The 14008-nt window shown below is 63.6% G+C and overlaps 1 protein-coding gene across 2 annotated transcripts; it reads right to left on the reverse strand.

Moving 5' to 3' along the window:
- Positions 1-41: 41 nt before the first annotated feature.
- Sugp1 (SURP and G-patch domain containing 1) lies at positions 42-13937 on the reverse strand. 2 transcript variants are annotated; one of them, XM_042671177.1, is made up of 14 exons: positions 13883-13937; positions 11311-11482; positions 9684-9787; positions 8766-8984; positions 7718-7829; positions 7296-7396; positions 6617-6740; positions 4790-5136; positions 3014-3120; positions 2587-2764; positions 2350-2456; positions 1390-1535; positions 715-844; positions 42-149 (listed from the first exon to the last, which is right to left on the reverse strand). In XM_042671177.1, exons 1-14 carry the CDS (start codon positions 13914-13916, stop codon positions 123-125), a joined length of 1908 nt encoding a protein of 635 aa, XP_042527111.1. In that variant the 5' UTR covers positions 13917-13937; the 3' UTR covers positions 42-122. The 2 variants fall into 2 exon arrangements, with proteins under 2 accessions (XP_042527111.1, XP_042527110.1); XM_042671176.1 differs by having other exon boundaries at positions 7718-7841.
- Between the last annotated feature and the right edge of the window lie 71 nt (positions 13938-14008).

Raw genomic sequence — 14008 nt, forward strand, 5'->3', positions numbered from 1 at the left:
CAAGGCGCTGTCCAGCGCAGTGACCACGGGACACGCGGACGCGGGGCGGTGAGCACTGGGACTTTAATGCTTGGAATGGCGCGTGGAGATGCAGGACAGTTCCACGCACGGGGACGCCACGCTCAGTAGTACGGCCGCCGGGGGTTGTTCTGTGGGAGGGAGGAGTGTCAGTGGGGACGCGCGGGGGGGGGGGGGGGGGGGCGCGCGGGGCGGGCGCGGGGGGCGGGCGCGGGGGGGGACGCGCGGGGCGGGCGCGGGGGGGGGCGCGCGGGGCGGGCGCGGGGGGGGGGCGCGCGGGGCGGGCACGGGGGGGCGCGCGGGGCGGGCGCGGGGGGGGGCGCGCGGGGCGGGCGCGGGGGGGGGGGCGCGCGGGGCGGGCGCGGGGCGGGCGCGGGGGGGGCGCGCGGGGCGGGCGCGGGGGGGGGCGCGCGGGGCGGGCGCGGGGGGGGGGGCGCGCGGGGCGGGCGCGGGGCGGGCGCGGGGGGGGGGCGCGCGGGGCGGGCGCGGGGGGGGGGCGCGCGGGGCGGGCGCGGGGCGGGCGCGGGGCGGGCGCGGGGGGCGGGCGCGGCGGGGGGGGCGCGCGGGGCGGGCGCGGGGCGGGCGCGGGGGGGGGCGCGCGGGGCGGGCGCGCGGGGGGGGGCGCGCGGGGCGGGCGCGGGGGGGGCGCGCGGGGCGGGCGCGGGGGGGGGGGGCACGCGGGGCGGGCGCACGCACCAGCGGGTTGGGCCGGAAGCGGTAGGCCAGCATCATGCGCTTGCGGAAGGCCTCGTACTCGTCGTCCTCCTTGGACAGCTCGGCCGGCCGGTCGATGCCGAAGCCCGCGCCGTCCACGGCGGTGGTCCCTCTGCGGAGGGAACGGCGTGAGCGCATGCGCCCCGGGAGCCCGGGGGGGGGGCAACGCGAGGACAGCACGCGGGGGCGCGCAGGAGGGGCGTGAGCGCATGCGCCCCGGGAGCCCGGGGGGGGGGGGGGGGAACACAACGCGAGGACAGCACGCGGGGGGCGCGCAGGAGGGGCGTGAGCGCATGCGCCCCGGGGGCCCAGGGGGGGGGCAACGCGAGGACAGCACGCGGGGGGCGCGCAGGAGGGGCGTGAGCGCATGCGCCCCGGGAGCCCGGGGGGGGGGGGGGGGGGCAACGCGAGGACAGCACGCGGGGGCGCGCAGGAGGGGCGTGAGCGCATGCGCCCCGGGGGCCCGCGGGGGGGGGGGGGGAACACAACGCGAGGACAGCACGCGGGGGGCGCGCAGGAGGGGCGTGAGCGCATGCGCCCCGGGGGCCGCGGGGGGGGGGGGGGGGCACAACGCGAGGACAGCACGCGGGGGCGCGCAGGAGGGGCGCGGGCTGCCGCGGGGTGTGGCACCCCAGAGCCGGGGCGGCGCGCGCTCACTTGCTGACGGGGTTCTTGACGCCCTGGCCCTCGGAGCCCAGCCCCTCGCCCTCCTTCCAGCCCATCCTCATCAGCATCTGGTAGCCGATGTTCTCCACGGTCAGCTTGAACTCCTTGTACTCTGAGTAGTCCGGCTCTCGGCCCTCCTGCGGGGGGACGGATGGACGTGGGGGGGTCTCAGGGGCTGCCAACCCCAGCCCAGACCTACCCCCCTGCCCCTGGCCGCTCCATGAGGCACCAGCGGGGCACGTGCCCCGCTCCCCCGAGGCCAGGGTCCTCAGGGTGGACCCAGTTCTTTGTCCTCTGGGGCCCGGGGGCTGAGCGCCCTAGTGGGCAGGGTAAGAGGGGCAGGCCTGTCCTGTGTGATGGCGATTTTTTTTTGTTTTGCTTTTGTTTGTTTGCCAGTCCTGGGGCTTGAACCCAGGCCTGGCACTGACCCCGAGCTGCTTTTGCTCAAGGCTAGCACTCTACCACTTGAGCCACAGCACCACTTTTGGCTTTTTCTGTGTGTGTGGTATGGAGGAATGGAACCCAGGGCCTCATGCAGGCTAGGCAAGCGCTCTACCACTGAGCCACCTTCCCAGCCCTGGCTTTGTTTTTGAGATGAGATGCGTGTGGCCCAGGCTGGCCTTGAACTCCTGGGTTCAAGTGAGCTCCCAGCCTCAGCCTCCAGAGTAGCCGGGAGACTGGAGAGTGTAGAGCACCAGGCCTGGTCAGGGGCCACACTGGGAGGGTGCAGGGGTACTGGCTTCTATGCCCCTCAGAAGGCGGCTGGGGTGTGACGCCCCTGCCCCTGCAGAGTCCAGGCAGTGCTTGCCCGGCCCCGGCCTGCCCCGGGGAACTGGCTCCAAACCACAGCAGCTCGCTGCCAGCTGCCGGTTCCTGGTACAGACGGCGTCTGCCACCAGCACCCTGGCTGGGCGGGTGGCCGAGGCCGAGGGGCACGGGGCCTCCGCTCACCTTCAGGGCCTTGAAGGTCTCCATGAACTTTTCCAGCTCGTCGGGCGGCAGGAAGTCCCCGATGAAGTGCTTGCCACGGCCCATCTTGGTCAGCTGCTCAGCCCACTCTGCCAGAGGGAGGGTGAGGTGAGCGCCAAGGCCGGGGAGGAGGAGCTGGGGGCTCTCCCCGCCCTCCTCCCCCTCCCCCGTCTCCCCGCCCCTCCCCCTCCCCTCCCCCTCTCCCCCCCACCCCCGCACCGCGGGTCTTGTCCATCTCCATGCGCCGCAGTTGGTGCTCCCAGGTGCCCAGCTCGCTGTCCACCTCCTCGTCGCTGTCGTAGCCGTGCTGGTGCTGCTGCAGCGCGCGCTCCCACAGCAGCTGCATGTCCTGCATGGCGCGCTTGTGCTGCATGATCATGTCGTACATCTGCTGCATCTGGGGGCGTGGGCCGGACACCTGAGCCATGGCGGTGCGGCCTCACCCAACCCCGGCCCCCAACCCTCAGAGAAAACCCTCAGGGACTCTGTCTCACAGGGTCCACCCTACGGGAGCGGGTACCGGGCAGTGACCACCCCAAGGCCCCTGGCCCCAGCCCTGCTGGAGGCTGCGGAGAGGCGTGTGGCTGACAGGGGACCCGGATTAGGGATGGGGCGGGCTGGGGCCAGGGCCGGGCCGTGGCGGCACCTCCTGCTGCTCCTTCAGCTGCTTCTTCTGGGCGTCTGAGAGCTCGGTGACGCCCACCAGCCCCACCGGCTTCCCCTTCTCGTAGCCGAGCCCCTTGAGGTCCTGCACTGCAGAGTGAGGAGACGGGGTGAGCGTGGCGCCCGCTCAGCCCGGCCCGTTCTGGGGGTCTCGGGCTGGGACCTGCGCAGGCACCCTGCGCATGCGCCCGTCTGCCGTGCCCCACCGTGGGAGTGGCTGGGGGCACACACAGAGCCCACGGCAGCGGCTAGGTGGTCGTGAGGGGCCTGACGGTGTTCAAGCACACCGCGTCCCAGGAGGAGGCTGTCGCCAACAGATTGCACATTGCACACAACGCTCCGGGGCGGGGCGCGGCGTGGGCTCCCCACACGAGCCAGACGCACGCAGAGCTGCTGACATTTAATTTGGCATCAGCTCGGGAACTCGTCTGGCGCGAGCCGCGTGAATCCGCCCCATCTGGGTGTCGGAAGGAAGCAAACAAGCACCCCCAGGGGGTGGTCTCCCCACCAGGGGAGCGGCTGGCGGGGAGCAGCGGGCCCTGCGGGATGGGAAGGAACAGTCCTCCAGCTTACTGCGGGTGGGGCAGCTTCAAAATCAGCTGCAGGGGCCGGCACCCGTGCCTCACGCCTGTCCTAGCTACTCAGGAGGCTGAGATCTGAGGTTTGAGGTTCAAAGCCAGCCCGGGCAGGAAAGTCCATGAGACTCTTATCTCCAATAAACTACCAGAAAATGGGAAGTGGAGCTGTGGTTCAAGTGGGAGAGTGACCGCCTTGGGCAGAAGCGCTCAGGGACAGCGCCAGGCCCCGAGTCCAAGCCCGAGGGCTGGCACCAGATAAACATACAAATGAAAGACACACGTCCCATGGTTGCTTCTCGGGGTCCCAGGGGAAGGCGCAGGGTGTGAGGGAACTGGCGCTGGGCCGGCCCCTCCACAGGGAGCCCGTGGGTGGGCGCTGCCTCCATGCAAACCCAGAGGCTCGAGGTTGGTGCGCGGGCAAAGCACCTGCATGCATGAGGCCAGGGGTGCACCCCAGGAAGCCGGGGAGAAAAGAGAAGAGAGAGACCCATCTTTCCCAGTGGTACTGGAGGCAACCAGCGAAGAGCCAAGCTGGGCGACGGCGACGTGACAAGCGCGCCCGCTGAGCGGGCATGGGGCCTGAGCTCAAACCTCGGCACTGCTGCGAGCTATAAGGCACGACATCATTAGCTGTGAGGGATGGTCACCAGCATGGCCGCGTGGCCAGGTGCAGGGCCAGCCTGAGGCGCTGTTCACCCTAGCCACAGGGGAGGCCTGAGGAGGAGGCCTCCAAGGGGAAATCTGAGACCCTACCTGAATAGCCAGAGCAAAAAGGACTGGAGGCGTGGCTCAAGCAGTATAACACCTGCCTACCAAAAGCAAACCCCAGAGTTCAAACCCTGCTACTTGTAAAACCTAACAAAACCTAGACTAAATGAGCTCCTCCCGGGGCACTTTCTGGAGGGGGGTGAGTCTCCTGTCCTCACTTGGGGACTGGGGCCGAGGGCTGCATCTCAGGACCTCTCTCGATGGAGGCGGGCTCAGAGCTGGTCTGCCTGGACTCGCCTCCAACCTCCCAATCCCAGCCTCCCTGCAGTGAGGACCCCAGGCGGGGCCTGCAGCCCGCTCTGGTCAGGAGCCTGGACCTCAGGGCTGCCCTACCGAATGCCCTGGAAGGGACAGTCCCGGGGGAGCCGAGGCGGGGAAGGACAGACAGACACGCGGGGCGGGGGTGGGCCCACCTGACAGGGGGGAGGGGGAGGCGTCCGCGTCCCGCTGCGCCAGCTCTGCGGGCGGCAGCTCCACCTTGTCCTCCGCGGGCCCCCAGCGGCTCTTCCGCCTCCTCTTCACCGTGGGGGTGGGGGCGGGCTTCCCGGGGAGGGCGGCTGTGGGGGTGACGGCGGGCGAGGGGGCCGACGAGGCGGGGCAGGTGATGGCCAGCGGCGAAGGCCCCAAGGAGGCCTTGGGGGGGGACTTGCGCTTGAGGCTGGGGTCGGGGGCGCCTGCGGGGCCCGCCTTGGCTTTGCGGAACTCCTCCAGCTTTTGCCGGTAGTATTTGTGCGCCTGGCTGTTGGGTTCATAAAGGAAGCTGTGGAGGAGAGCGGCAGCAGGCGGTCAGTCGGGCACAGGCTGGGCACAGGCCTCGGGCGGCTGGCTCCGCTTTGCTTTGGGGGGGGGGGGTAGGGAAGGTGGCTCAGCATGTATGAAGCCCTGGGTTTGATTCCTCAGCACCACATACACAGAAAAAGCCAGAAAGGGCGCTGTGGCTCAAGTGGTAGAGTGCTAGCCTCGAGTGGAAAGCAGCTCAGCGCCAGCACCAGGCTGCGTTCAAGGCCCAGGACTGGCGAAAAAAGAAAAAAGGAAAATGGTGACAGCTCAGCTGTAACCCCAGCGACCAGCAAAGCGGATGCGTCTGATGATGTTGGTTTGAAGCCAGTTTAGACAGTGAAGTCCATGAGATTCTTGTTTTCCATTAACCATCAAAAGGCTGAGAGTGGAGCTTTGGTCCAGGAGGCAGAGCTCCAACCTTGAGTGAAAAAGCTCAGGGACGTTGTCTAGGCCCTGAGTATAAGCCCTAGTGTATGCACACACACAGGGGAAAAAAAATGATCTATAAAGAAACTATCAAAGGGAAGTGGCACCATGGCTCGAGTGGTAAAGCACTAGCCTTGAGCACAAAGTGGCTCAGGAACAGCATACAGGCCCTGAGTTAAATCCCAGGAATGGAAAAAAGACAACAGCAAAAAAAAAACAAAATTAGGGCTGGGAAGGTGGCTCAGTGGTAGAGCGCTTGCCTTGCATACCTGAGGCCCTGGGTTCCATTCCTCAGCATCACATAAGCAAAAACAAAAAAGCTGGAAGTGGTGCTGTGGCTCAAGTGGTAGAGCGCTGGCCTTGAGCTGAAGAGCTGAGAGACAGCGCCCAGGCCCAGAGTTCAGGCCCCACGACCGGCCAAAAAAAAAAAAAGAAAACAAAAAACAAAAAACTACCAAGTTGTGTTGCGAATCTTGGAAGGTGGCTGCAGAACCCATGTGCTGCCTGGCTATCGGGGAGACTGAGTCAGGAGGACGGTGTGTGGAGTCGGGAATGGAACCCAGGACTGAGTGTCTCCACAGCCCAGCAGCCCCAGCCCTGTTTCCCCCAGACGGGGTCTCGGCTAGGCAGCGCCAGTGCGCTGGGATTCCCAGTCGTCCCCACCGCCGCCTGGCGGGCGCGGGCCTAGCCCTGCTCTGTGCTCCAGGAGCAGCAACCTGCGTCTCTCGGGGCCAGGGCCCTGGCACCCCGCCTGGCTGCAGCCCCCACCGGCCTGGGGCAGCACCCATCCCTGGCACCCAGAAGCTGAGCTGTGCGACGGGCAAACAAGCAGGGGAACGCGGCTGCGGTCCTCAAGCTGGGGTCCCTGGCCACCCCCCTCCCTGGTGCCGTCCTTCCTGTGCCGTCCACACTCTCTGTCCTCCTAGTGCATGGGGGGACCCCCGGACACACCCGATGGGAGCCCGTTGGAGCAGGCCTGGCTGGCACGGGGACTGGGGCCCGTCCTCGGGTGGCGGCGGGGTCACCCCGCTCACCTGAAGGCCTGGTTGTCACGGTTGTTCTGGAGGGCGATGGTCTCGACCTCGGGACCCCCATCTGCTATGAACCTGGCCAGTTTTTCTGCAAGGTTCTTGGTCTCTTCGTCCTCTGGGGGTGAAACTTTAAGCAGGCTGTCAGTACTGAGCGCAACTCACCACACCCCACAGCCTAACGCCTGCTAAGAGCCCCACGCACGAGTGAGCGGGCCGATTAGGAGAATACAAAGAGAAACAGGCAAACGGGAATCTGGTTACTGCATGGAACTGCGCGCCACCACGCCGCCACCCCTACCCCCCGCAGGGGCCGGGCCCCCCAGCTGGCTGGGGGCAGGACATGGGGATAGGCCACATGGGGCGGGGGCTTGGCCTCCTGTGCCGAGGAGGGGGTGGCAGGCCCCAGCCTCAGGCCCCCGCTGCCCACACCACGTGGCTGGGGCCTGGCCATCCCTACCAGCCATGGCTTAAAGGCTCCCCACGGGGCCCACTGAGACCTGTCCCGCCCCTGAGTCCGCGGACACCATGGTGCCACCTCCCACCCGCCCGCCTGGATCGAGGACCACGCCCATCCCTCCCCACCCAGAGCTGAGGTGGGGGCATCCATCATGCTTGTGGAGACGCTCCAGGGACCCCAACTCCGCTTCGGAGCTGCCCTCCCAGAACCACCCCTGCCGCTCACCTCTCTGCAAGGCGGCCTGTGGCTTCTGCGCCTCCTTTCTAATCTCGGCCACCTTCTTCCTGTAGTACAGGAATTCCCTGCTGTTCTTATCGTGCAAAAACCTGTGCGGGGGGTGGGGGGGGGGCACGGAGAGAAGAAACAGGTGCGGAGAGATGAGCTGCGGGACGGCCTGAGGGGGCCCCAGCCACGCACAAGCGCGCGGGCCTCAGGGTGTCCCCGGGACCCCTGGTGGGACACCAATGTGCTAAAGGCACCTGTCTGAGGACCTCGAGTTCGAGGCCGGTCTGAGCCCCGGAGCTAAACCTCAGCAAGTGCTGGTGGGGTGGCCGGGCAGAGGCGGGCCACACTGGGGCGCAGCGTGGCTGGGGGTACAGCGCCCCAGGCCCAGCCGTGGGACACACGCACGTCCCCCCAGTACTTACGCAAATGCGGGGTTCTCCTTGTAGTCCTCCATAGCTACTTTCTCTAACTCGGGGCCTCCTTCCGCCACAAAGCGGGCCAATTTCTCTATCACTTTCCGAGTCTCGGCTCCCTCTGGGGGTGAAACTTTAAGGAGGCTGTCAGTACTGGGGCTCAACTCACATACCCCACAGATACAGGCACTCTCTCTACGGACCACAACGACAGAGGGGTGGGGAGAAGAGCGTGAGACGTGCCGGCCGCCGCCCCCCACGCACAGGGCGCGGGTGGCAGCGTCTTGAGGAGACACTGCACTGACACACAGGGGTTCCCCAGTACTATGGGGGGGGCAGAAACCCCTCCTACTTCGCAGCTTTCAGTGTGCTGGAGCCTTCAGAGATGGCAAGTTCTCTGAAAACATGGCTCTGAACTGACGTGGGGCTTACTGCAGCAGTGCCCTGGGGGTCGGGGCTCCCCCTCACTAGCTGCCAGGACCAGGCATCTGGGGTCCCCGGCCAGCCCCACCTCCAGGAGTCCTAGGGTCCACGAGTGACAGCATGTGCTTCTGCCGCCATCTGGTGGTGCCCTTTGGCGGTGGCGCGCTGGGCGCCCCAGGGCCTTTGCACGAGCACAGCCCCTGGGCAGTGTGTTTTCCTGAGTGGTTGGAGCCACACGGAAGCTACTTGGGCACACCTCACTGGCCTGGTTCCAAGGTGGCTCGTGTCAGCTGCCACAGGGACCATGCGCTGATGAGCCTCAAGGGAGAAATTCCTGTCAACTGGTGCCTGGCCTAACGACTGTTATTCTCTTGTCTGGGCTGCCAGGAAGCACAGGGCGGAAGCGGTGTTCTACGCCTTGCTTTCCTCCCCTCCCCGTCCCCCCCACTTCTTCCACATGCTTTGGGAGAACCCCACCTCAGTCACCGGAAGGCCTCGAGCCCCCGTCCCGCTGTCAGGATGTGCCAGGCAAGGGTCTGGCTGCGGAGGGGGGTTCCCACCGCGCCAAGTCCGCCCCCGGCGCCCGCCCCCTGGCTGGCGGGGCGGGAGGGGGGAGGGCGGCGCTGTCCCTTACCTTTGATCTCCAGCCACTGCTCCTCATCATCGTCGTCGTCGTCATCATCGGGGGACTGGAAGATGCTTGGGCGCTGGGCCACGGGCAGCTGCTTGGCGTGCGAGTAGCTCCTGGTGGGGCCCGGGGTGCCCAGCCCCAGGCTGGGCCGCTTGCTGAGCAGCAGAGGCCGCCGCGCCGTGCTGGGCGGGGGAGCACTGCGGGGCGCGCTGGGGGGTGGGTCTTGGGACGGAATAAAGAGGGATCCCCTTCAGTACGTCTGCTCCCCTGCGCTGTGGGCTCCTGGGGGTGGGGCGGCCCCCAACCATCCGTTTCCAGCCCATGGGTAAAGGCCACGGTGCCTGCCTTTCCTGGGCAGATTTTACTGTGACTCAGTCTCCACCCCAAGGCCGCCCGCCCCTAGCAGCGGGGAGCCCCGAGGATGGTGAGGGTCCCTGCCAGCCCCACCAGCCCCGGTAGCCAGAGCACGCAGGATAGGAGCGGGCAAGCCGTGTGTGAGCCTGTGCTGCCACCTCGTGGCCCTGCCCAGAGCCAGAGCCGCCTTGCAGGGGTGGGTGTGCAGGGCGCGCGCGCGCGCGCGCATGTGTGTGTGTGCTTGAATTCAGGACCTGGGCACTGTCCCTGAGCTTCTTGTGCTCAAGACTAACACTCTACCACTTTGAGCCACAGCACCACTTCCAGCCTTTTCTATACAAGTGGTGCTGAGGAATGGAACCCGGGGCTTCACACATGCTAGGTAAGCACGCCACCACTAAGCCACCTTCCCAGCCCCTATACCATGTGCTTTGACACGTCTTTCAGAGGGAGACTGAGCAGAGCCCACAGGACCCTCTGTCCCCAGTCCCTGCCCACATATAAACACAGGCGCCCCGGGACGGTGGCTTGGGCCCAGCGCGGGCGGGGAGGGCGGGGTGCGCTCACCGGGGCTTGTCTGGGCCTTCTGCAGCTTCAGAAACTGCTGCAGGAAGCTGCCGTCGTTGGCAAACTTGTTGGAAATGCAGGAAGAATGGTGTGCCTTTGCCATTCTAGAACAAGATGGGAAGAGGGTGAGCCAGCTGCGCATGTGGTCCCCACTTGAGGGGACAGCCTCGACCGGCGCGTGGACGTCGGAACCCCAACCTCCTGAACATCAGCCCCCAAGATGGCTCCCTTCTCCTCCCACACATCGGTGCCTGTCCTCCCGCCGCCACTTCACCAACGGCCCGGCTTCGTCCTGCCTGCCGGGTGCCCGATCCTCCTCTCGGGCAGAACCTGCGTGTCTTCCTGGTTTTTGATCCAGAGTCCTGCAGATGCAGTCCAGGCTGGCCTCAAACTCACTGAGGGCTGGGATTACAGGTGTGGCCACCAGGCCTGGCCTGGGAGTATCTTTATCTATGTGTGACTGTAATTCCATCAAATGCTTCCTAAACAATCTCTTGGGGTAACTACAGGAAACTGGGGTGTTTACTACTATTATTATTATTACCTTTATTCTCTCTGCCTTTTTATTTGCAAAGAATGTTTCATTTGGATTTGGGGCCTTGGACTTGTTGGGCAGGTGCTAAACGAAACCACTTGAGCCATATTCCCAGGCCCTTTTTTAGTTGTTTTTTTTTTAGGTAGTTTTTGAATTGAGCCTCCTTTATGCTTGGCCCAGCCTAGACCTCATTCCTCTGATTTATGCTTCCCACATACCCATACTACCACTTGCCTTTTTTAATGCTTGAGATAGGGTTTCCCAAATGTTTTTCTCCTACCTGGCCTCCAATTACAATCCTCGAGATCAGCTTCCCAAGTAGATGGGATTACAGGCATGAGTCAATGTGTTTGGTTAAAACAACTTTATGTTGTTTGCAGGTTGTACTTCTGGCTCTTGTATTTACAGCGATGTGGGGACCTGAGGCCAGGGGACTGCTGGAGTCCAGAAGTCCCAGTAGATACAGTAAGATTCTACTTCTAAAAAACAAACAAACAAAGCCAAGCGCTGGTGGCTCACGCCTGTAATCCTAGCTACTCAGGAGACTGAAAACTGAGGGTCACAGTTCAAAGCCAGCCCAGGCAGAAAAGTCCTTGTGAGACTCTTATCTCCAATTAACCATTCAAAAACCCGGAGCTATGGCTCAAGTGGTAGAGTCCCAGCCTTGCGTACAAAGAGCTCAAGGACAGCACCCAGGCCCTGAGTTCAAGTCCTGGGACCAACACACGCACATACAGAGGTGGAATCTGTAACTCAGTGGTAGAGCACATGCTTAACACTAGAAAGGTCCTCCATTCCATCTCCAACACCACAGACAAAAAACAACACAGTGACACTTCAGACTCGGAGGAAGGGGCCATCCCTCTGCGGAGCAGATGGTGAGATTGCAGCCTTAGGGCACAGGCCTGGGGTGAAGCACGGCTGAAAGCAGTGAATAATTGAACAAGAGCAGGCAGCCCTACATCTGGGCTCCTACTCCTCACCCACCACACAGCCTCAGGCCGGGGCCAGGTGGAGGCAGTGGCAGACCCTGGTCACAAGCCCCCCCCTTTGCCGGTGCCCAGCTAAGAACCCAGGCCCAGGGGCACTCACTCTCCAGGATGGGGGGGTGGCGGGCTGGCCATCTGATCCTGTTTGGCTTTCTGCTCCATTTTGGCTTCAATTTCTCGCTTCTTCTGAGCGATGAGCTCCTCCTGATAAAGGACGTTCAAGCCCATCTTTCCAGACTTTGGGGGCGCAACCCCGAACCAGCGGTTGGCCTTTCCTGGGGATGGAAAGAAACAGGTCAGAACAGCTCCTGTGTTGAAGACTGGGTTCCCCGGCTAGAAGGGGGACAACAGAGAGCTGATCGTGTGCAGCAGTGTGTGCGCACGCCGGTCCTGGGGCCTGCCGTCAAGACTGAGGCCCTGTGCCTGAGCTTTTTCACACAAGGCTACAGCGCTAGCACGTGAGCCACAGCACCACTTCCTGCTTTTGGCTGGTTATTTGGAGATAAGTCTCATGGACTTTCCTGCTCAGCCTGCCTTTGAACCATCACCCTCTCAGATCTCAGCATCCTGAATACCAGGATGCCAGGTGTGAGCCATGGGCTCTCATCCTTGGGTTGATCCTGAATGAGTTCATGGCTGAGTAGATTATGAGGAGGCAGGCCAATGGGAGGCTGGCCCTAGGAAGGGTGAATCCTGTCTCTAACCCCTCTGGGTCTCCCTCTGGTCTCCTCTCCCCTTCCTCTCAGAAGCTCTGCGCCACTCCATCCTCCCACCCATGATGTCCCCCACTTGGCCACAGTCCCGCAGCAATGGAGCCCGTCCACCAGGGGGAAACTGGATGGCCCAACAACAACAAAAAGGAAGATTGATAAACAAGAGCTTTGCTGGAAATGAGGTGGGATTACTGGAACCGCGCTGAACATCATGATCTTTATAATAACAACGAAAGATTAAGATTTAAAAAAAAAGGTGTGTGTGTGTGTGTGTGTGTGTGTAAGTGTGATTAAGCTGGGCACTGGTAGCTCAGAAAAATAAATCTAACACACCCTTGCCTCTAATTAACCAGCAAAAAGCTGGAAGTGAAGTTGCGGTTTAAGTGACAAAGCACCAGCCTTGAGCAGAAACACTACAAGAGAGCACGAGGCTGGGAACACCAGGACCTAAATCCTGCCCGCCCCCCAAAAAAAACAAAAACAAAAACATGGGAGACTTAGACAACAATACCTATTCCAGGAGAGCAGACCAAGAAAAAGAATTATTAGTGTGCTTGAGGTGTGGCTCAAGGGGTAAGACTGCCCACCAAGCAAGCACAAGGCCCTGAGTTTGAACCCAGTACCACCTAAGAATTTTTGGTTTTTTTTAAAGAAATGAAACAAAACACTAGTAAGGTAGACATTTAAGCTGGAGCTGGAGTACTGGGACAGTCAGATGGACAGGGACCTGGACAGGCCAAGAAGGGACAGCGCCTGGGCGTCTGAGGACCACCAAGCACCAGTGTGGATGAAGCAACCAGCCAAGGCAGAGCATGGCAGGAACCTGCATTTTACACGAAAAAGTTTGGGATGCTGACAAGTGACCAGAGGCAGTGAGCATTGCAAGCAAAGAGCAAAAAGATGAGGGCAGGCGAGACAGAAGACACCCCAAAGGCTCCCAGTGGGACACAGGCTAAATTCCAAATTCTAAAAGCTGATTTTCCAGGCTTTGCTCCCCAGTTCCTCCCAAGACGCCACCCTAGCTCCATTTCACTCAGCGTGTCTGCGCGTTTGTGCAAAGCGCTCATCCCAATGGCGGGACCTGGGTGCTGTCCCTCAGGCTGCTTTTGCTCAATACTGGCACTCTATCCCTTGAGCAGCAGCTCTATTTCCAGATTTTTGGTGGTTAATTGGACCAAAAAAAAGGTCATGGATGTTCCTGCCCAGGGCTGGCTTCGAACCATAAACGCTCAGCCTCCTGAGTAGCCAGGTGAGTAGGGAGTAGTTGGTGAGCCAACACCAACCACATAGTTCTATTTTCATTTGTACAAGCCTGATTCCTGTCTCAGGCCCTTTGGGGGGCGGGAACACTCTCTGAGCACCCCGAAGCACAGCCTGCAGCCTGCAACCCCCCTCACTTCACAGTCTGGACGTCCATTTGTTCCCCGCTGACCTGAGCCGGCGGGGCCGCGCGCGCGGAGGGCAGGGCTGCGTGGGGCGCCCGCCCCGGGTGCCCGGGGCGGCAGGCAGGGTGCACGACCCACCCGCTGCGGGGGGAGGCTGGGAGGGGCAAACCGTCCGGGAGCGGGCTGGGGGAGCCCGGCGGCGTGCGCCGGGGTGGGGCGAGCCGGTCACGCCGGGCTCTCTCCGCCTCCAGAGGGGCGAGGCGGCCGCTCGGCGGCTCTGCTTCCCTCGAGAACCGAGCTCGCCGAGGCCGCGCGAGCTAATGATTTGAAAACAGGCGCCGGACAATCGCGGCTGAGCGATCTTTCCGGAAAAAAACCCGGGGCGTCCTGAGGTAAACCGGAGCCGGGCGGGGCGGCCAGCGGCCGGGGGGCCGGGGGGGCAGAGAGGGGCACGCAGCCGCCCGGCGGCGGGTGCCGGGGTCCCCGGGCTGGCCGGCCCCGCCGGGCGGGCGACCCGCGCCGCGCAGCCCCGCCGAGCCCGGCGGACGCCCGGGGGTGGGGAGGCGGGGGCTGTTACCTGCAACATCCCGGTTGTCCATCTTGAGACTCATCCAATCCCACAATGCTCCGGCGCCCGCTGGGTGGGTGGGGGGGGGGGGTTGGAGGGCTGTTATGGTGCGCGCTGCCTCATGGGAGATGTAGT

This window comes from Dipodomys spectabilis, unplaced genomic scaffold, assembly GCF_019054845.1.
Source record: "Dipodomys spectabilis isolate Male_0828 unplaced genomic scaffold, ASM1905484v1 ptg000609l, whole genome shotgun sequence".
NCBI classification, from domain to species: domain Eukaryota; kingdom Metazoa; phylum Chordata; class Mammalia; order Rodentia; family Heteromyidae; genus Dipodomys; species Dipodomys spectabilis.

Excerpts from the sequence above, each read along its gene's own strand:
- Sugp1 (XM_042671176.1), bottom strand. The coding sequence starts at position 13,916 with ATGAGTCTCAAGATGGACAACCGGGATGTTGCAG. Across the intron at positions 6,741-7,295 it reads ACAGGCCGCCTTGCAGAGAG|TTTCACCCCCAGAGGACGAA; the intron begins GTGAGCGGCAGG and ends GCCTGCTTAAAG. Across the intron at positions 5,137-6,616 it reads CGTGACAACCAGGCCTTCAG|CTTCCTTTATGAACCCAACA; the intron begins GTGAGCGGGGTG and ends TCTCCTCCACAG.